This window comes from Suncus etruscus, chromosome 3 (genome assembly GCF_024139225.1).
Source record: "Suncus etruscus isolate mSunEtr1 chromosome 3, mSunEtr1.pri.cur, whole genome shotgun sequence".
In the NCBI taxonomy this organism is placed as follows: domain Eukaryota; kingdom Metazoa; phylum Chordata; class Mammalia; order Eulipotyphla; family Soricidae; genus Suncus; species Suncus etruscus.
In genome coordinates, this window is record NC_064850.1 from 132,827,694 (window position 1) to 132,851,668 (window position 23,975).

Sequence of the window (23,975 nt, forward strand, 5' to 3'; positions counted from 1 at the left end):
AGTTAAAAAACAAGTCTTGTCCTGATTCTGCCCCAAAGTTCATTCTCAAGATTAACTACATATTTGTTAAGCCCTGTTTCAACTCTTACTGTATGAAAGGAGTGCTTGTTTGAGGAGTGTACCCAACTACATAACTAAAAAACATTATATGTTGTATAAATGAGGGTGATTATTAGAAGCTTCTTCTTCATATAAATCATAATGTTATATAATATGATTTTTTTAAAAAATTTGTGCATTGTATTTATGATAGCTGATTCTTTTTATTCAGTCCATTCTTTCTATGTATATTGTTTTATGGTCTTAGGAAACAAATAATTATTTTTAGTGTTCTCATAAAAATCTGGCAATGAAATTATATATCTTTTTTTCTACTATAACCTCATAGCTTTTTTATTCCAAAATGGAGGGAAAAGGGAAATATTTTATGACTTAATTATATTTAGCTTAAGACTCAGACTTTATGAACTTAAATCTTTTTGGTTTATAGATCAGGAATAGTCTCCTGTGGAGGAAGCATTAAAAGAAAAATTGCTTATGCAGATTCTTTGGGGAAGGTAGGAAGGGATGGGCAGGGTTTTCAGCCCCAGACTCACAATGCAAACACCATGAATATCGCACTCTGCTGCATGTCCAAGACATTCACAGGGTTGACAAATGCCTCCAAAGAGTATTCCATCCACTCGGTAATAGCCAGGAAGACAGGACTGCAAAAGAAGGGTCCATGAAGAGTCATCTTTTCCAATACATTAGAAACAAAGTGTTCAAGTTTCCATAAGTAGAGAAACGTTTCTTTTTCAAGTGTCTTTAATGACAATACATTCATTTCAAGTTTACATTCCTTGATATTTTTTTTTAGTAAACTCGCCAAGTTGTACAGCCACCACTGTAATCTAGAGCCTTATTGCTTTTCAAGGGGAAAACTAGACATATAAAAATACCACGTAAGGCCATGATTTATACGCCTTAGCTGGAGTCCCACAATATGCTTCAAGTAGCAATCAGGTCAAGACACACTATTTTATCGGTCTTTTAATCAAGAGGTTTTCTTTTCTTTCAAACTGATTTTATTTTCTTTTTGGTTAAAACTCCCACATGTTACCATTGGCATGTTCAAGTGCAAGTGTGGTTTGAACTGCTCAGTTTAATTGAAAAAAAAAAAAAAACATTACTTTTGTGTGTTTCGTAGGCTGCATGTTTGGAAAAGAAGCATGAACTTTTACCTGCTCCCCTTACCTGCAGAAGCAGGGACCCACCTAGACACAGTCATGCATTGAATCCTCATGACAACCCTGAGAAACATTATCTCTATTTTATAGAAGTGTAATTTGCAGCGCAGACTTTGCTTTATTTAGGTACAGTGCTCAAGGTGGGCTGAAGACTGACTCAAAGTAAGGTGAACACAAGTCTAAGAACTAGGTCCTGGAGAAGCTTGCTGGGCTACTGCAGATGTGAAATAACTTGTAGACAGCAGGGTGATTAACTGGAGGTCAGCAAGTTCCCACGGGTCATAGAGATGGGGGAAGGAGTTTGTTTTCATTCTAAAGATTTCTTGGAGAGTGTTTTCATTATACAAATACTATATAAATGGCTTCATTCAGACTGACTTTGGGAAAATCCCCTACACCTCCAATAGAATCAACCACATTCTCTTCAGGGCTGGTGGATTTGTCCATAGATGGGCAGTGAATGGGAAGCTGCCTGGGGGTTTGTGCCTGAGCTATAGTGTGACCAAGAAATTCATTCGAGACTAACAAGTGCTTGATTCTTTAAGTTCTTTTCTGAGAAAGAGTTTGATAAAAGTATAAATTATTGTGAAAACATGGTGGTAGATATGAACCGGCAACAAACTATTAAGGCCATAGAAGAACCCTTGGATCTTATCAGACTCAGCCTAGCCTAGATGAAAGAATTCATGTGAAAAAGAGAAATTGCAGAAAACTTTGAGGAAGATTACGTGCTTCTGATTAATATTTTAAAACGATACTGGAACATGTGGAAGAAACCATGACTTTTACTATAGAAATTGGTGAAGAAACCTATGAAGTTATGTATAAACCATTACAACAGAATGTTCTGATGCACTCAGTCTGGGGAGATAGTGTCATACATTGAGAATTGTTTGTAACAAAAAAGTGCCCACCTCACTATACTTTTGCTCCAGCCCATAAGAAAGATTCTAAAAGTGTAAAATTGGAAGCCAATCAAAGATGAAAGGAAAAAAATACAATCAACTGATACATATTCCTAAATGATATCTCATAGACAGGGTATCTTAAACTTTGTCCACTTGTCACTACTTCCATTTTTATTTTTATTTTTATTTTATTTTATTTTTTATTTTAGTTTTTGGATCACATCTGGCAGCACTCAGGGGCTTCTCCTGGCTCTATGCTCAGAAATTGCCCCCGGTAAGCTTGGGGACCATATGGGATACTGGGATTCAAACCACCGTCCTGCATGCAAGGCAAATAAATGACTTACCGCTGTGCTATCTCTCCGCACCCCCATTTTTATTTTTAAGGGAAATCATATCTAGTAATACTCAGAAAACTATGCAGTGCTGGGAATGGAACTGGGATTGCTTTATACAAGTAAGTGCGTTATCGTTATCCCTGTATTCATAATTCTCTCTCTCTCTCTCTCTCCCTCTCTCTCTCTCTCTCTCTCTCTCTCTCTCACCCCTTTTTGCTTGAGAAATGTAGCCAGCACTTGGAAAAGCTCAGATTCAATACACATTTGATCTTGAATTCATTTTTAATTGCTGCATGTTCAGAAACCTTTTACTGTTGTTCAATTTTTTTTTATGACCCACACATTAATTTATGTAATCCCAAATGGTGCTGTGACTCAGAATTTAGAAAGTATAGGCACTGGCCACCAGGGACAGGCATTGTGTTATCTTGAATTTTACAAACAACAGTTGGGCATGCTTAGTGAGTTCTTCAAATCAAACTGATTTTCTTGTTAGCACACTTTTTTGTTTTTGCCTACTTCTTCCATCAGTTAATAAGGTACCTCAAGCCTCCCTGAAAGTGAGAAGGTGTTTTTCTGAAAAGTTGAACATCTCCTCAGGTGACTAGCACTTGAACTAACCTGTTCACCTGTTTTTTACTCACCAACTCTTCTTTCTGAGTAATTAATGACCTTGAACTCTTAAGCAACTCTATCCTGTGTTCAGTAAAATCCCACATTCATGTATCAAAAGGGGGCCTTTGGATTGTCTGTCCATTAAAAACTATACACAGAGTGCTTAATCTACATTCACTAGGCCTAAAAATAAATGAGAGCTAAAAAACAAGCAAGCCCTGCAAAAAGTAGAACTAGTTCATTAAAAATTCATATCATGAAGCATTAAGCCAACTTCATTAACTGCCAAGTTTATAAGTGATAAAGATTCATAAAAACAAATTATAGGTTAAATGTTCCCACTTTGCCAAAATGATTGCAAAGGAATCACAGGCAATGATAAACGTTCATAATCATAGTCATTTATGAGCATGTGGATGAGGCTGAATCACGTTAGCATCAGGTTGTTCATGTCACAAGATTACTTCCTGAATAGGTGACTAACTTCCTTATTTTTCTCTATGCTCCCATTTCCTAATGTGCAGAACAGGAAGTATATAAAGTACCTGATCAATACATCTTCTATAAAGCTTACTGCAATTAATATAATACAAACTATAGTACAACTGCAAAAAGTTGGTGATAAGAAATCTATTTCAAAAGTGGTATCATAGTGATAGCACAGTGATAACACAGAGGAAGTCTTCCTTACACACAACTGAGCCAGATTTGGTCCCTGGTACGCCATATTGAGTAGCAGATAAAGGAGTAAACCCTAAGCACTACCAAGTCTGCCTCTCCCTCAAAAGAAAAACATGCATTTAAAGATAATATAATTTGGGGGGGGGTTGGAAGCCATAATGTTGTTCATGATTTTCTCCTGGCTCTACACTCAGAGATCCCTCCTGCAGAACTCAGGGAACTAGACTGAGTACCAGGAATCAAATCCTGGTCATTTGCATGCACTATAGTATCTTCCCAGTCCCTAATTGTTTTTTTTTAATACGCATTATTTTTATGAATATTTGCACATGCATTTCCATCCTCTTCATGTGTATGGTGAGGACCCTCTAAGTAAGAACTAGAGCCACAGAGGCCTCCAAGGGACCAGACTTATCTAAGTTTAGTGAGGCACATAGTGACTACAAGGCTTCAATATAGTCAAATTCAAACCTCTTGAGAAAGACAGATGGTGGCTCTACTAGTTGAACTTTCCTCTTGACAAATGGTATAGTTTAGTTCTAAGAGCCTTCTTAGAGGTACCCAGGCTCATGCCTGACAGAGAACTCATTTCTTTAAGCAGTGCAACTTTAAACACTTAGCAAGCCCCCCAAATCTGAAGTTTAGAAGCATTTTATGTTTAAATTTAAAATCCAAATGCATATTATCACACCAAAAGCTCCTTGGAAAAAAGAAGGAAGTAAGCAAAGGAGATAAGCAAAGTTAAAGGGCATTACCTCACAAGAGATGCCCTCATAGCCTTGGGGACATTCACAGTGCTCCATTTCAGTGGCCAGGGCCAGGTCTATAGTGTTAGGGCTGGCTGTGTCCAGGGAGACCGAACTCAACCTAAAAATAGACAGGAGTTCTTAGTGATGTACCCACTTACAGACACCTTAGTGAAGGCGGATTCTTAAAAAAGACTGAATTCAAACAAAATAGTGACGAGATTTTCCTAAGTAGGTAAATGGCTGCCATAATAATATGCATTCTGGGAACTGTCATTATTTCCTATAAATACTTCAGGGCTGGATACGAGGAAGAATAGTTGCCTAGAGACAACTGAGGGAAAGGGGCTGATGCTGCCTGCGTGAAGTTAAAGAATTTCAAAAAAGTCATAATTGCACCAACTACTCTCAATCTTAGTACAGGCAGTGTCCTTAAGTGTGTATTGTTAAGTTGTTTTAGCTGCCTCCTAAAGTTATGCTTGCCTAGACATTCCCAGAAATTAACCTCAGAGTCATAAAATGAACACATTAGCTCAACTAGAGTGGAATCTGAGGCCATAAGTACCATGAGATTGAAAAAAACAAATACAATATGTTTGGTCAACTTTCAGCATCACAGACCTTTCCCAATAAACCATTGAAAGTTGCTGATTATGATTCATTTGTCATGAGCACTAATATTACATCTTTCAGATTACAAAAATAGTTTTTAAAGACAGCCAGTTCCACTATCTATTGCAAAAGAGACAGCATACACTACATGTATTGTAGTATATGTATAAGGAATAGTACGTATTATATATTATATAAGAATTATAAATTACATTAAGCTTAAAAGTATGGAATAAAAACAAGACTCCTCCTAGGTTTCTTTTCAATACATACCTATACAGAGCTGTTTTTGCAGAATTATAGTTGGCTCTGATCAAGAGATGTGTCACATTGGCAAGGACTGTCATTAGCTGGTCACGATCTATCTCCATTTTGGTATTAAAATCTCTGAAGTTCTCAGGAATAAGTTTGACCACATTGAAATACTCCTCATAAGGTTGCAAAGATAGGCCTTCAGTCTGGGTGCTTAAAGTGATTCCATTTCCCTGACATTTAAAAACAAGAGCACACATATTTGCAATTCAGTTTTAATATCAAAAATTTAAAAAATCCTGTTTTTAGCAATAAAGGCTTTATTTATACCTGGCAAACATGAATGTTGCCTGAATATCTTGGTCTGGAACAAAAAAAGAGAACAAAAAAAGCAGGAAAATTGTATCCTTATTTTTGCCTTGAAGTTTTTGGGTTACAACTTGGGCTTCACTTGGGCCTTACACCTGCATCTGGTTCAGGCATCACTCCTGGAGTGTTCAGGAGAACATAATGGATGCCAAAGATTGAACTCAGTTCCTTTACATACAAGACAAATGCCCTACCCACTGTACCATCCCTCCAGTCTCACAGCAGAGAAATTTTGAATGTCAGAAGGAATCAGATCACATGATTAATCTAATTGGAATCTCTAAAAAGGTAAGTCATGCATTTGTGCAGTTTTATTTAAGGCAACCAATTTGACACCCTTAAACTTTAACCAACAATGCAGAAGTATGTAAATATGCCTCTAACTTGTAAACTTGCTGACATCAAAGATGACTTTTCTTACCAGGTAGAAGATGGAGATTGCAGAAGGCATATAGGGCACTAAAGAAAAAAGGAAAAGAGGGCAGAGACTCAGAGTAAGAGAAAGTGTTTATTCCCCACTGTGGGGATCTTTTTATATGAGACTTAGCTGAGGTTTGGGGACCAGAGAAAGTTGAAAGATGATACAACAAAAGAGACTCGGATGAAAATAACAATTTATTCCTTGTTTCCAAATGGCCTAGCACTGTTCCCTGAAAGAAGGGGCTCACAGGGACTAAGAAATAGTTTAAGCATCAGAAACCATGCTCATCTTGTTTGCAAATATGAGAAGACAGATTCTCTGTGACTCAAGGGCATGGCAAACTGTGCTACCCTGGGAGCTTGCAAAAAGACCCAGTAACAAAACCCTTACCCTCAACCCAGCAGCATCCAGCCCAAACACTGCAGATGGAGATTCACCTTGATGCTGAATTACAGAAATGTCCCATACTAAGCCCCACATCTCTTATGCAAAGCAGTGTGAAAGCAATCACCTTGATTATGACATCGTCATGAAACATGAGGTCACTGTCCATCATCTCCACTGGAATAGTATACGATACTGTGTACTTCAGGAAGCCGCCAAAGGCTGTCAGCTGCAAGGGATAAGGAAGAGTGAAAACTACAGAAAGCAAGGGCCCCAGTCTCCAAGAAGTGGTTACTTGATCCATTTTGGAACTGCAGCCCAAGTGGTCACAACACTTAAGGAGGCTTAAGTTAGAGGCAACAGAAAGAAAACTTGTGGTCATCTATTTTGGTAACAGTGATATTACTGTTTAAATGCACAAAAGATATATGTCCTCTTTCTTTATTATTCCAAGGAAAAATGACCATTAACTTTTACTCACCATTCAAAAGTACCTATCTCACTTAAAAGAGTATAGGGTGTGGGACTTTGAGTCACACTATACTTTAAATACATATGTGTACATATATTGTACATTTGGGTCATACCTGGTAGTGATCAGAGCTTACTCCTCGCACTGTACTCAGGAATTATTCCTAGTGGGTTTGGAGGACTATATGGGGACCAAACCCAGGTTGGTCACATGCACGGCAAATGTCCTACCCACTGTGCTATCACTCTCCCTTCCTAATTTAAATATTTTAATTCCCATGCCCTGTTCGTAGAACAGTGAGAAGCATATCAGATCTCTAAAAAATAACTAAAAGTTTTCTTCCTGATCATTCTTTGCTGTAACATCAATATTTCTTTTCTGACAGTCACACTAATGTTCAGAATCTAATCTTGGCAACTTAAAATTGGAGAAGTGATTTCTCTAGAAAAAAAATATTGACTTTTGATGATAAGCGCATATTGGAAATAAAACTCATCTTTTTATTGATGATTGTAAATTAATAACAAAAATGATTTACTTTAATAAATAAGCACTACTTAAACCTATATACATTATAAACTTAGAATATAACCACTAAGTTAACTAGTGATTTACTAAGTTATAGGGCCTACACCTACAACATGCACCTACACTTACACCATTTTAGGACTATAAATTCAAGGTTAAGGTTAGCAGGGAGCTAGATTTTTGAGAGAGACTCTGCTGCTGCATTTGCAGATCAAAAATGGACCGGATCAAAGGGACATAACTGAGGAGGAGGAACCGGACTGCTTACCACTGGAGGGGAAGGTTCAACCACCTGAACCTACTTACCACTTAGCAGAATTATCATTTTATGTTTTCTAAAATTGAATTCTACCTATTCCTAAAAGAAAATTTTATGTCAAGAATAACTGGCCAGGATACAAAAAAAGGGAACAGCATGGTAACCCCACTCCTAGCACACACCAATACATCTGGGAGTGTTTAAAGTATACAGCTAAGTAGAAAAGGAAGATGACCAAGGTTTCTCATGGAGAACAGAAGGAAGAGGCAGCAGCTCTTAGGAGAAGAGGACAAAATTCATATATCAGACTCCTTATGGCTAGGCTAAGAAAAACTAGCATAGTATGTGTATGTGTATGTGTATATAAACAAACTTTATATATATTATAAATTTATATTTATATGTTTTTAAGAGCAACCCCCAATGATATTATGGGATTCCCCAGCAATTCTTGTCTTGGAAGTTCTTAGGGGCTACCAAGGCTATACCTAGTGATGTAGGGCATATGGTGCCAGGGATCAAATTCAGGGACTTGCACATGTTAGCCACATTCTCTACCACATGAGTCATTTTTCCCTGTCCCATCCATGAAATTTATTGACTAATATAAAAATAAGCTAAACAAATAAAAAAAAAACAACAGAAACTTCCCCCAACCTTCCACTTATCAATGAGTTAGCAGTAAGCAATGTCTGTCCAATTTTCTGGCAAATGCTCAAGAGACTGATAAGACTACATAAAACAATGCAAACAGGAACAGTTCTTTTTTAATGGACATTTAGGTTTTTGTTCAAGATGTATTAATTTTCAGTGTTGGCTGTACCTTATTTCCCAGGTAGGCCCCTGGGGCTGACCAGTAATATTTGGATGCCAGATGTTTCATAACTTCTGTGTGGTTGATGCTGATCTGATGTTGCCCACCCAGGGCATCCTGCTGAGATGAGATCTTATTTGGACTCACCAAGTCAGTGATCAGCCACCCGGACATATTTGTCACCTTAAAAACAAAAGATCCAGAATTTAATTTTATACTGTGTGTGTGCGTGTGCGTGTGTGTGTGTGTGTGTATTTGATTTGGGGGCCACATGTGCCAGTACCCCCTGGCTCTGTCCTCAGGAATTTTCTTGGCAGTGCTCAGGAATTGAACTGAGCTCAACCAGGTGCAAAGAAAGCACTGTATTTGCTGTATTATCTCTCTGGCTCAAAATATAAGAATTTAAACTATGAAATAAAAAAGCCATTTTAAATTTCACTTAGTCTATGATTATTGGCTCCAAAAAATATGGACCTATAAAACTTTAATACAAGGTAAATATTAATCCTCCTCACAAACCCCTTCATGTATGAAAGAGCCAGAAAACTGAAAGAATTCACCACTTTTAAACCACTATGCAAGCTAAAACAACAAATAAATAAATAAATGCCACCAAAAACATAAAAAGCCACCAATGCATTTTTAGAATAAAAAATAGTAAAGAACTTAATTCACTGAATAAAGTGCTTTTTTGTTAACTCCGACTTCTCCTGCTGACATATGCTTCTTATTCAAATGTTTGAAGGTCTATAAAATAGCTTCCAGGACTCATCCTCACAACTTGTCACCTAACCAAATGGTCTATCAAGGCAACATGGATACAGTGCTGCTCAGACCTTGCAGTGCTGAGGATTCCCAGGGCATCATGGGTCCTGTAGTGCTTTGGGGTCCCCAGAGTTAAACCAAGAAATGCTTATTGACATCTGGGAGACTCTAGCACCTGCAGACCTTGTGGTGAGTCAAGCCAGGGTCAACCACATGCAACGCACGTGCTTCAAGCCCTGTGATTTGTCCCCAACCCCAAGAGCATTATTATAGAATTAGCTAGTCCTGCGGTTAAAGAATGCTGGTCCTTGAGCGCTCATGTAGGGATGCACTTATTACACCTTGGCTGATAGTGTCTCCCACCTGACTGATTGGCCAAGAAAGGCTGTCGCAAACATTCGAGACGCCAAAGCAGAAGCATTCAGAGCATCCCTGTGGGTTTCTTTCCTTCAGATTATAGAATCCCTGCTTGCAGCGATCACATTTCTTTCCCTCCACATTCTCCTGCAAGTCAGAGGAAAAGTTTAGTCTCTGAAACAAATGAACCTAAGTGAGTAGAGTAAAAGGACTTTAACAAGAAAGGTGAGTGGTCATCTGGAAGATCAACAGATGCTAAAGAGGGAAGTCTCATGAAGTCTATTTATAGATGACATATTTTAAAATAGTTTGAAATAGTTTGAAAACCATTTGGTTTTGTAGTCAAGACTGAGGCTATGCATCTGAGAACTTGATCATTCAATTTAAATAACTGAATATTTCCCTCTTGCTGTTAATTACACATTTTAAAATACAAAGAGGATTATTTAACTGATGATCTTATTAATGTATACTCAAGATTTTTTTCAGTCATATATGCCATCTGCCTATCACTCCACTTACTGGGGAATAAGTTCTTCAGATACATCAAAGAGTTCCACAAATTAAAGAGATAGTAGTTGTTAATATGCTCAAATAAAACATCTTCTTGGTGTTTAATTATGCATTTCTTCTTCAATGCATTATACATGTTCAGTTGAACAAGAGAGCGATCCAAAATATTATATATCTTTAACTAAGAATGTTAGTGTTATAAGAAAGTTAGTGTTTATATGGCTCTCCTATAAACATGGAACTGAACCAGAATATAACAGAAGAGGTAATAAGCCAAATCTAAGAGAAATATGATATAAAAGTCCCAGAAATACCTTTGGAAATATTATATTGGTCATTGCTCTTAGAAGAAATTAAACCAGGTGTAGAACAAAATCCAAGGACATCTGCTAAGAAAGCTTCTCAAGCAGGCATAGGAGAGTTCTATGTTCTATAGTTAAAGTTCTGCTTTATCTTTGCTGCCATTTCCAGCAACCAGACTCTTAACCAATGGAAGAAAATTCTTTCTCAGAAAATTCCAAGAAAGCTCTTGATCATAGTGAATACCTTACAGAGGCATGGCTCTGAGCACGGATCCTCATTCACACTGCCAGCCAGATTGCAGTCACAGGGGACACAGACTGGATAACCTTTATAGCCAAACTGGCAGCGATCACATTTTTCTCCTGCATAGCCTTCCTTGCAGGGACACTGTCCTGGCCATTTCCCTGGGAAGAAAAAATATTCATGACCAAGATCCAAATGGAATTTGAGATAGATTTAAAATAGGAACTAACAAATGTTAGTTAGAGCAAAATATTAATAAATAAATGTTTTAGACTTTTTGATCATAAAATCTTTGCTAGATTTAATTTTTTTTTGTTTTGGGGCCAGAAATATAACCCAGGTCTTCTGAATACAAGGCATGTGGTGAGACATTGAGCTATCTCTTTGGCCCTATTGCACCTTCCTAACACTTCCATTATTGCTTTAGAGAAATCATAAAACTATATAAATAAGTAGGCCTGAATATTACAGTAAAACTTTGCTTACAAAAGTAGTACAAGAGCTATCCCTCGTGGCCCATGACTTGTCAATCTTAGCTTCAAAAAATGAAAAGAAATGGCACAGAGAGCAGAAAGTATAGAGGTTATTGGAAAGTTACATGATATAACTGCTTTGGGAAAGAGGTTGGTACTTTTTCAAAATGTTAAATATAGTGTTACCAGATGGCCTAGCCATTTGATTCCTTAGAATCTGCCCAAGGAAATAAAGAATATAGGTTTTCCATAAAAAGGGTACCCGATTTTTTGTAGCAGCATCATTATTAATTAAAATGTTAAAGCAATCCAAATGTGCATCAACTGATGAAGGCAGATAATAGTGGAATAAGGAGATGACTCAGAGGCTAAAATGCTTGCCTTTCACATATGAAGTTGTCTGTTCTAGTCCAGGTAATTCCTATGCACCAAATGCTATCCTGGCAGCTTTGCTGTTTGTGCTCGAAAGCTCAGTGGTCTGAGAATCCATTAGCATAAGCAGCATAAGCAGTCTCACCACATCATAATAGAGCCAAAAATAAAGATCCCAGCAAGCAGCATCATTAAAGAGATATGTGGGCACTGTGGCCAGGATTGAGAGCCTTGTGGTACACCCATGAGGCTCATCGTGACTGCTGGCAAAGACCACACCAGAATATAAATGAGGGGCCAGAAAGATAGCACAGCAGGTAGGAAGCTTGCCTTGCATGTGACCAATATAGTTTTGATCTCTGGCATCCTGCCAAGAGTGATTCCTGAGCTCAGAGCCAGGAGTAACCTCTGAGCACAGCCAGGTGTGGCCCAAAATAAACACACACACACACACACACACACACAATATGAATGACTAAGGAAGCAAACATGAAAGCTAGATGTGTGACTGACACCCCAGTGAGCACAATAATTATAATGTGAGAGTTTATAGTCAACTCATGTGAAATGATCTATAATCCCAACAACAGCAGAAGAAAGGAAAGGGTGGGATATAATTTATTCATACCATAGACTATTACTCAGCTTTAAAATATTGAATTACTGGCACATAATACCATATGGTTGACACCTAAAAGTATAATAAATGCAGAAAAGCACACCACACATTAAATGGCTTTGTTTATATGAAATATGATTGTACAACTATATCTAGAACAAACTGATTAGAGGCTGCCTAAAACTGATGAAGGCTTAGGAGGGAAAGAGAAATGAGAACTCACTGCCAATGGAATTTCTTTATAATGGCTAGGGCTTTATCTACAAATATGCCAAAAAATCGCTAATATGTACATGTCAGGTGGGTGAATTGTGGTAGTGAATATATCATCACTAGGGTTGTTACCAATTGCCTGTAAGAATCAAGTGTGTAGGGAATAAAGAGATAGTACAGGCATTAAAGCACATGACTTACAGAATTTCCAAGAGATTACTCCCAACTGCCAACAACCCAGATACCCACAGGAGTTTCTAATATTTGCAAGGTATTTTCCAGTTTTCAGAAGGGAAAGAACACTTGTTTGCTTTCTGAGATAATATATGCAAAAGTCTTCCAATGGTCTCACCGAGAGTGACATGGAATGATTATTATTTTCTGTGTTATGTTTTAAGCTGAGACTTTTATAGTCTTTCATCAACTGCCATTTCTTCAGCTCACATTGCCACTGCTGTGTTCTGTCTTTCTCCAAAAATACTTAATATCCATAGCATCTCTCCCTGGCATTATATTGTACATGCCCTTGTTTATTCAGTGTCTGCCTGTGAACTCAGACCTTGATCATCTTGTTCAAGATGATATTCCTGAGTCCTGACACATGTCAGATGCTTGACAAATATTTACCAAAGAAGAAAAGAAAATCAATAGAAAATCATATCATCAAATTGCTACACAGTGGTAACAGCACCTCTAGGAATGAATCTTCCACCAACACAGAGGAAAAATCAATTACAAGTTCTCATTGATTTGAAAATAAAACCAGGGCTGGAGAGAAAGCACAGCGGTAGGGCATGTGCCTTGCATGTGTCAACAGGGAAGAACTTGGTTCAATTCCCAGCACCCATATAGTCCCTCAGCCTGCCAGGGTCGATTTCTGAGTACAAAGCCAAGAGTGACTCCTGAGCACTGCTGAGTGTGGCCCAACAATCAATAAATCAATCAATTAATCTATAAATAAATGTTTTAAGAATAAAATAAAATAAAAATGAATCCAACACTAACCTTCGTGTAAGTTAGAATGTAGATCATCCTTAATACAGACAGAACTGAGGGACCCCAGGGAATCACAGTCACAGGGAAGGCAAGGATTGTCCTCATAAGGAGATACCTAAAAGACAAAGATATCCTGGATTATCTTTCTTTAAATCACAGAAAGTTATAAATAATATAAAAATAGACAATAAACTCAATAAAAATAGACAAAGACAATAGATACTTTGCCCAAAATTATTTTGGACATGCAGGAGTACAAGTCTAAAAAATGAGGTGAATTTAAACCAGAATGCCCCAGATAACTTCTTAATGGTGATAGCAGCTGGGCTTATCAGCAAAGTGTCTTCCTTTCTCTTTATCACCAAGCATAACCAGACCACCAGGGCACTAAATGACAACTACATATTCGATTGAAGATTGGTTCATCGCTTCCTATGGATAAGACAGAGCTGATTCAGTCACTCTCTGATTCTACATCAAAGGTATTACAAAACCTTAAAACTACACAACAAATAAATCCTGGAATTCAAGTTATGCATGAGTAAATATCCTACTATGAGCAAAAAAAGATAGAGCAGAAATTTGGTATTTAATGAACACCACTAGCATCATAAGAATATGAATGAGATATTTCAAAAGGAAATGAATCTCTAATACTGAAATTCATACTTGGAGCAGCTATTTCTGTGCCCTGTGCAGAGAATGAAGCTCAGCTATGGTGAAAAAGCATTCTTACTTTGTGTGGCCTGTAATATCCATCAATGCACTTTTCACAGTTGATTCCCATGGTGTTTTGCAGGCAGTTTATGCAAACTCCCCCTCCTCTGAACTCTCCAGCAGTATTCAAACTTCTCTTTTGAGTAGCAACATTTTCATCATAGTAGCAATCTTTTGTTTTATTGTGACAGTTACATTCTAGAAGAATATTATATATATCTCAATATATATCTTTATGCAAATATACATACATAGTACTTACATAAGTAAGTACTCCCACAAGTTTTTATGACTATAAACTAAATTAAAATTCTGGAATGAGAAATTTCATTAGGTTATGAATATGGAGGACAGTGAGAAATGGCTATCAAAATTAAAAAAATATACCTGCCCATCAGGTCAATCAATCTTTTGGTGTTCTATCTTGCAGAAGTACTTGCATACTTATAAGTTATATGCATAGGGATAACCACTATAATTGCTTGTGTTAACAAAATATTCATAATAATAATAAAAATATCCATAAATAGGTGGCTAGTTAAATTAACTTATCTATAACTGAGATTTAGTGGAGAAGTCTTGTTTGTTTTTTAGGCCATACCGAGCAGTGTTCATGGCTTACTCCTGTCTCTGAGATCAGAGATCACTCCTGGGGGGATCGGGGATTATATGAGATGCCAGGGATCAAATCAGGAGGCAGCCACATGCAAGGCAAGTATTTAAAAAAAACATATTTTAAAAAACAGCATTTCATACTGCTAATATCAAAAAAGTGTTTTTTTCAAGATATACTATTAATAAAAATAAAGTACAAGGATGGCATGTAATGCGTTAGTTCTATATATGAACCTCATTGGAGGAAAGAAATCTGTTTCTACTATAATCTATATTGTCATACAAATTTAACAAAATAAGAAATAATTAAGATTAACAAATAAGAAATCATTTTAAAAATAGGAAGGGTGGAGAGAAAAGAAAAATTATTTTCATTATAAATTTTTATATAGTTGATGTGTTGCAATTTACTACATGTTTCACAATTTTATATACTAAGCATTATTGTAGTATAACAACTTTTTTATTTATAGAACCTTGCTCCTGTGATACTCAGAGTTACTAAAATTACAGGTTAACTGAATACAAGTTTAAATTTTTAAGCCTAAATATATATATATATATATATATATATATATATATATATATATATATATATTTTTTTTTTTTTTTTTTTTTTTTTTGGTTTTTGGGCCACACCCGGTAATGCTCAGGGGTTACTCTTGGCTATGTGCTCAGAAGTTGCTCCTGGCTTGGGGGACCATATGGGACACCGGGGGATCGAATCGCAGTCCGTCCTAGGCTAGCGCAGGCAAGGCAGGCAGGCACCTTACCTTTAGCGCCACCGCCCAGCCCCGCCTAAATATATTTTATTGAATTTTTTACTATTCAGTCTAAGCTTCTTTTGCCAATATGCTTTATAATTTAGATTTCATTTAATATACTTAATAAATTTGGATTTATACTAATAAAATAATTATTATAGATTATATTATAGATATTGTTAACAAAATATGTTAATAAAATTAATAATATACTTAATATGTTTATTAATTTCCCAGTGAATATACCTTCACATGTATTTCCAGATGAAAGGGTCCCAGGTCTCCAGGGCTGCTGATGGAATCCAGGACAACAATGATTGCAATTCTCGCCACATGTGTTATGTTCGCATAGACACTGTAGTTTCTAAAATTGTTAGTAAAATAAAGCTAGTTAATTAATTATCTAAAAATCTTATTTCAGAAATATATCTTTCAATGTTTGCCTTGAATTAAATAGAGTAATGCAGGTCTGAGCAATAGTTCAATGGATAGGACACTTACTTTGCATGGGGCTAACACAGGTTTAATCCCAGGCCTCCTCTATGATCCTCCGAGCATTGCCAGGAATGTCCTGAATGCAGTGCCAGGAGTAATCCCTAAATATTCTCTGATCTGACCCCAAAACCAATAAATAAATAAATAAACACAGAGAGCAATGCAGATATTTTTAGTTATATCTCCTATACTAAAGTTGTAGTAAAATGTGAAATATTAGAACTCACCTTTGTAGTTTCATCCCATGGGCAACTACTCGCATGGCCATAGCAAATACACATTCCTCCAATAGATATGTCTTTGATTGAATAGTAATACTAAAAAAAAAAGAGAGTTACAAATGCAAATTAAAAGTTCTATCCTGGTACTTATATAAAGATATTAAAAAACAAAAGAAAAAAACACCTCTTAAAAATAAAATTTCTTGTCAACAATATGTAAGCCACTATGATCAAAATAAAAATTATATTAAAAATTCTAATTCAGTGAACAGAATATCTTGGCAATCAATAGATATGTTTTATCATTTACAATCAGAAAAACAACTAGAAAAACATTTTAAATTGTATTTATATATAATTTTTGTTCTCAATAAAAATAAATGGTACTCAAATCATGCTACCAACAGAAACAAAAGAATTCCTCATTTGTATATATCTTAAACCAAGGTGGCATATTCAACACTACACTACTAAAGTTTTAAGAAATACTGCTAACTTGAATATAGTACCACATAAAAAGGCTAATCATGATAAAGAAAGTTTTCTTTATCCAGGAAGCAAGCTTACTTAACATACAAAGGTCAATTAATCTGAATCACCCCATAAATAGAACAAGGAGATAAATCATATGATGCTACTATTCAATGCATAAAATGCATTTTATAGAATTCAACACAATCTTAATAAACCAGAAGTAAAACTTTTAGTTCAATAAAGGCAATCTATAAAGAACCTACACTTAACAATGAAAGATTAACTAACAGCCTTTCTGTTCACCTGGAAAATACATCAACTACTTTTTTTTTTGTTTTGATTTTGGGCCACACCCAGTGACACTCAGGGTTTATTCCAGGCTATACACTCAGAAATCACTCCTGGCTTGGGGACCATATGGGATGCAGGATTCGAACCACTGTCTATCCTGTATCAGCAGTGTGCAAAGCATACACTCTACATCTGTGCTATAGCTCCGACCTCTTACAACTACTTTTAATAAAGCTTAGCAAATTTTTTAAAATTAAACATTGAACTATCCTATAATGCATAAACTTAAAAAAAAAGGAAAATGTGAACATAAGCCTTGAAGAGTAACCATATACTTAAAATCTGTACATTTTCTTTAAGGTAACAAATGCAATTCTTTAAGTCAAGCAAAACAAAATAAAATAAAAACCAACTCTCTCATTTGTGAAAGATCAAAGTTGAAGCTAGGTTAGTAAATTAAGCATTATGATCACATTACAGTATTTCAGGATGAGCTAGGAATGAGTGCTCCTAAGATGTAGAACCATCAACTAACTTACAAGGAGCATCTTGAATAAAATAAGAAAAACGGGAAAGCAAAAAAAAAAAGTCAATTTTCTCCCAACCAACTAAACTTTTCACAAGTGGACATTGTCATAAACATACTCGTCTTGTGACAATCGGGTCCAGGTCTTTAGGATCATGGTGGCTGAGAGTCATGAGATCTGCATTGAGGGTTCGAATGCGTTGCAAGCGAAGGCGGATGTATCGTGCTGAAGTAAATTCCAACAACTTAGGTGAAAGATCATCAGCACTTGGTCTACCATTGATTAGAGATGTATGAATCTATGAAATGAAGGCATCAAAATAAACAAATGTCCTTTGAGGCATCTACAAAGTTCTATTAGTTTAGGACATCATCTTTACAGGAACTATTAGAAAACCAAACCCAGATGCTAAGTTCATGCAGAATCTGCCCAGTGTTGGTAACTACTTAAGAACACCATGCTCACAATACACCTTCAACATATTGAAGTTACCATATTTTCCGGCATATAAGACGACTGGGCGTATAAGATGACCCCTTACTTTTCCTGTTAAAATACAGGGTTTGAGCACCGGAAAGCCACAAACCAGCGATGACACTTGGAGGCTGGATGGGATGCAGCACTCGGTAACTCAGCTCTTCTGTGTGCCCTGAAAGATGAATCAGGACAAGCAGAGGACTAAGTGATGATGCCTGGCAGCTGCATGGTATGCGGCAGTAAAGGGGGGGGCATATCACTTGTCCCCAAAGCTGGAGTAAATTTCAGCATGCCTTATACTGGCGTATAAGACAGTCCCCAACTTTTAAGAAGTTTTTCATGGGTTAAAAAGTCATCTTACATGCCGGAAAACACGGTATCCATTCTTCAGATTACAACTGGGACACTCCACTTCAAATCTGAAAGTGCCTTAGATGTAACTGCAAAACTTTCAACAAGACCACTTCTCTCTATTTGGTGAAGATAGTTTAAATGGTATTATTAGGCTACAACTTCTCTAAAACACATTCTTTATGCCACAAAGAGTTGCCTCCTCAAGCCAGATGCTCCTACAGAATGGGCTGTGTATATCCCACTCAGACTTTCACAGTGTCTGTACAGTCTGGGTATATTGAGCACTAAGCTGGAAAACCCAACCACCTGTCCTCAATAGCACCAAAAATAAGGAAAACTTCAAAGAGTTGTTTGGAAAATAATAACTCTAGAGGCATTTTTGTTTTTCTAAATATTTCATTGATCATTCTTGCTGTTATTTTAAGAAATAATCTCTTGGAAGTTTCTGATGGAATTATGAAGTGACAGTAGAGTGATAATAGCACAGTTAAGACAAAGGGATCTTCTCACAGAGAAGAAATCAAGGCAAAAGATATTGCTGATGATATTGGTCCTCAATGGATAGCTGTCAAAGATACATTGAACATAGCCATGTGGTTATGAATAAGCCTTGTAATTTAAGAGGAATTATGTTTGCCTGTTCTAGGTTGGCTCTGTTTATATCACTCTGAACATTTGAGAAGGAGGCTGAGGGAAAAAAATAGGCGATCCCATATTGGTATATTGGTTACGTACCTCTCCATGTTCAAGTGGAACCAGTCTGGAATAATAAGAGGTGCAAATCACTTCATCATCTGCTCTGTAGGTAGGTGGTCCTCGTCGTGGAGTTATATTGTAGCGGGTCAAACACTCAGTGTCACTGACTGCATAATATTGCCAAGGACTGAAGTTAATGCCATCAAGAGAACGCTCTAAAATCCAGTTGCCAGGTCGGGGGGCATTAGCAGCTTTGATAATGACATAGGCTACTCGAAAGACCTGAATGAAACAAAGACCCCAAAATCTCAACTGGTAATCAATAGAACGGGTCAAAATCCAGGTGCCTTTTTGAGAGAAACATTGTAAGATGATTATTAATGTCTCTTACTGCTTTTGAATCTAATTCCTTATAAATGTGAACTGAAATATGCCTTGTTAATTCTCCTGCTGATAACTGTTTTCAAAACAAACTCAAAAAGTATAGACAAAGAGTTCTGTGTTATTGACAGGATTGATATTAGCAAAATGCATTGCCTTTATTACCAGTGTCTTTCTCCATCTGGAATCTGAATAATAGAAATATTAGTTTACACTAATATCACTGTTAAACATTTCTCATAGTGATTTATAGATAAAATATTCAAATATGACAATAAAAATCAGATTTCTCAATGCCTAGCATGTGGCTATCCCTAATACCAATAACAACAAAAATTAGTGAGAGTGAAACAATAGTATCTCATGAATTTTTCAGAATGATTTGCGCAAAACCTAATTTTATTAAAAAAAACTTGTTTTGGGTAGTACTTCATATCCAGTTGTACTTTCTAGGAACCATTTCAGAAGAAACAGCACAGCAGTGTGGGACTGACAATTCACTCTAGGCCTCAGAGATATGGCACTGCTGGGGCTCAGTAGTGATGTAAATTGCCCAGGCCATGTCTTGGGAACTCAACATACCAGTAGTAATGGAATTAAATGCATGACCTCCTGCAAGCAAAGCATGAGATTCAGCCCTTTGCACTACCTTCCCATTCCCCACAACATTATATTAAAATATGGTTTTTGTGAATGGACACCTGACTTCAAATATATTCTTTTTTGTTTCTTTTTTCATTTTTTGGGGGGGCACACCTGGGAGCACTCAGTGGTTACTCCTGGTTCTGCATTCAGAAATCACTTCTGGCAGGCTTGGGAGACCATATGGGATGCTGGGAATCAAACCCGGGTTGGTCCCATGCAAGGCAAACTCTCTACCAGCTGTGCTATTACTCTGACCCCTTCAAATATTTTCTGAATTGGAAAGACTAATAAAAATTATTTTATCTGTATTTTAGTAAGTCACCTTGAGCAAACATTAATTTTTCTGTTGGTTTATGAGGGCCCCTAATTCAGATTGTGTGGCAAGCAATAATATGAAGATAATGAGAGTTTTAATCATTATCCAAGTTAGCATAAGTATTTTTTTAAATTAGACCCCCTTTTATTTTTAAAATATACACAGGGCACACAATGGTTTCAATATAATTAAATTAAAAAATTAAAAATATATAAGGCATTATATAAATGTATCTATAAACTGTATTTATGTGTGTATGCCTATATGCATGAAAACATATGCCAGTGTTAGAGAAGTTCTTAATTGCCTCAGAGTTTTTAGGAGTTTTACATTTATATTCACCTACTAAATTTACATTTACATTAACCTACTAAATAACCCTCTGAAAAGGAGATTGCATCTCATTGTAATAACTCTGTCACCTATAAGAAATGTTTTCCAACTAAGCTTAGTCTGTCATGGAATGTGATATTTTAGCAATATGTGTTCATGTGCTATGTTCCTTTAAAATAACAGAGCATATTCAAAAAGAATAGTCCTATTTTAATGATGAGAAAAATTAGGAAACTGTGCTCTCTTTCTTGCATCTGAAATGGGGTATTCAATGTTTAGACAGCAAGCACCAGTTTCAACTATTATATCCACATTGAAAATGGAACAATCTTTCTTTGTATTTTGTTTGCTTTATTTTGGAGCCACAAACAGAGATGTTCAGGTTTATTTCTTTTGTTTTTGTTTTTGGGTCACACCCGGTAGCTCTCAGGGGTTACTCCTGGCTCAGGGATTGCCCCTGGCAGGCACAGGGGACCATATGGGATGCTGGGATTTGTACCACCATCTTTCTGCATGAAAGGCAAACACCTTACCTCCATGCTATCTCTCCAGCCCCTCAGGTTTATTTCTGGCAGGGCTCAGAGCCCCATTTCATTTATGCATTTGAATCTAAGTAGACCACAGGCAAGGTAAGAGTGCTATCTGCTGTACGCTCTGGCCTAGAAAAAACAGGCTTTTACCTATTCATGTTAACGTTTTTCTATACAGTATATGATTTTCTCTAATCTCAATCAATCCCAGGATTTCAAATTATCATTTCCATTTCACATATTTAGAGAATGATGCCAAGAGAGATTAAAACTACTGAATGTCAAGTTTTAGTAGGTATGGGTCTCACTGCAGAGTCCTTAGCTACTATGCTAACTATGGATTAATGTACCAAAAATGTTCACACACACCTAATGCCACTAATTTTTTTCATTCTGAAATAATGAAAAAGTCGCTTACATTGACTTAGATACTAGGTTTCTACTTAAGCAAGTAAGTGTAGGGCCGCCTGTTGCAGTTAACAGTTTCTATCTAATAACCAAGAATCAGCAAAGGCAAAGGGATGAGAATGTGTAAGAAACAAAAATTACTGAAAGATAATATTGATACAATATTGTGTCAGAGGCAATGCAAGATGCTTTGCTGAAATTATTAGAGCCTAAAGAATAATTACTTCTTCCAATCTTTACAGTCATATCCTTGTTTGTTTGTTTATTGGGGAGCACATCTGTTAGCTCTCAGGGTTTACTCCTGGCTCTGTGCTCAGAAGTTACTTCTGGCAGGCTTGGAAGACCATATGGAATGCTGGGTATCAAGACCAGTCGAATGCATGCAAGGCAAATGCCTTATCCTTTCTTTGCACTATCACTCTGCCCTAACAGTTATATTTTTCTAATGCAGGAGTTACTATTATTGTTCCCATAGGGCTTGAGACACAGGAAAGTGTCTAATCTCTGCCTAAGTGATGTAGAACACAAAGAAAAGAGAAGCAAAACTCAAAACTGAGAAAGTTAGTAAATAATAATTCAGTTTCTCCAATTGATTACCTCAGTCAATAGTAATTATTTCAGCACCATGTTTATCAAATTCTGGCCAACTTTTATACTGATACTTTTATTTTCACTTTACATCATTTATTTGATATGAAAAACAATATAAAATGCATACTCATATCCTGATTAAACAAAAACAATAAAAAATATCACTGTTGTGGGATAAGAACCATGGTACAATGGGTAGGGCATTTGTCCTACATGTGGCTGACCCTGGTTTGATCCTCAACATCTCATGTTGTCCCCTGAAAGAGCCAGGAATAAACTCTGAGCACTGTTGGATATGGTGGCTCTGAAACACACACACACACACACACACACACACACACACACACACACGTTTTCTTATTTTATATATATTTTATATATATTACTGTTTCATGAGCAAATTATAAATTTTAAATATTTTAGATTAAAATCATTTAACAATGATTTCATCCAAAGAAAAGTGAGATCATGACAGATATTTATATAATTGCAGATACCTAGAAATAGTTCTACAATAGGCTAACTATTCATGGGATTTAGTAGTATTTTATTTATTCTCTATCTAAAAGTAAGGCCAATTCAAAAAGTATTTGAATCGGGTATTTTCAGATTAAAAATATACCTGAGGGTTTAGTCTTTTTTTTTTTTAAAGACACTAGATGTAAGAAAAATAATAGTGAAAAATAGCCTCAGGCCAGTTCCTCAGGAAAGGAATGTTTACCTCCAATTTTAGTCAAGTTTTGCTCTGAAGTTGAAAATCATTCTTACACTCACTAGTCCTTACTGGCTGCAAAGTGGGGATCAGGAAACAACCAGGAATAAGACAGAGGCTGCACATATGTGAAAGAAAGAGGATGCAATAAAGCATCCAAACAAAACTTGTCTTGACTTATGCCACATTACAGATTGAATGGCTCCTTCTTGAAATCGAAATGTTAAAATACTAACCCTTAGTACCTAAGACAGTATCTGGAAAGAGTGTTTCTAAAGGGCTAGGTAATTAAGGTTTGGAGCTGGAGAGATAGCACAGAAGGTAAGATGTTTTGCCTTGCATGCTACTAAACTAGGTTCTGTTCCAAGCACCCCATATGGTCCCTGAGCCCACCAGGAGTAATGTCTGAGCTCAAAGCCAGTAGAAAACCCTGAGAATCCCTGGGGGGGGGTTTAGATTAGATGAGGGCATGGCATAGCCATAATCCAATATGATTTATGATGTTGTAAGAAGAGATTAAAAACATAAGGACTGAAAATACTGGAAGAAGATAGATATTTATATACTGAAGACCAGGATATAGTAGAAACCCTTTCAACATCTTGATCTTGAACTTCTAGCTTCCATAACTGTCAGTAAATAAATTTCTGTTGTTTAACAACCATATTTTTTCTAGTACTTGATAGTGACTAGCAAATAGCAGCTCTACTAATAATGGGTTGACAAGCAGGTCTTATACATAAAATATAAAGCAGGCTCTGTGCTAAAGAATCATTCCAAGTGAGCTCAGGGGACCATATGGAGTCTTGGGGATTGAACTTGGATTGGCCATGTATAAGGCAATCACCCTACCCTACCTGTACTATCTCTCCATCCCTGAGTTCTCTTTTAATATACAAAATTATAAGCCCTTGGGTGATAAATTTCTATTTCTGGTTTTTTTTTT

General features: G+C 36.5%; 1 protein-coding gene across 1 annotated transcript in view; it reads right to left on the reverse strand.

Annotated features, from left to right (window-relative positions):
- LAMA1 (laminin subunit alpha 1) overlaps positions 1–23,975 on the reverse strand; it is a 148,866-nt gene that overhangs the window by 80,614 nt on the left and 44,277 nt on the right. Inside the window, exons 4-16 of the mRNA XM_049770891.1 lie at positions 19,153–19,395; positions 17,705–17,884; positions 16,301–16,390; positions 15,825–15,942; positions 14,219–14,397; positions 13,492–13,597; positions 10,810–10,970; positions 9,757–9,897; positions 8,638–8,811; positions 6,683–6,784; positions 5,403–5,614; positions 4,527–4,638; positions 597–707 (exon numbers count right to left, since the gene is read on the reverse strand). Coding sequence (XP_049626848.1) covers positions 597–707; positions 4,527–4,638; positions 5,403–5,614; positions 6,683–6,784; positions 8,638–8,811; positions 9,757–9,897; positions 10,810–10,970; positions 13,492–13,597; positions 14,219–14,397; positions 15,825–15,942; positions 16,301–16,390; positions 17,705–17,884; positions 19,153–19,395 — 1,929 coding nt within the window. The remainder of the gene's footprint in view (positions 1–596; positions 708–4,526; positions 4,639–5,402; positions 5,615–6,682; positions 6,785–8,637; positions 8,812–9,756; positions 9,898–10,809; positions 10,971–13,491; positions 13,598–14,218; positions 14,398–15,824; positions 15,943–16,300; positions 16,391–17,704; positions 17,885–19,152; positions 19,396–23,975) is intronic.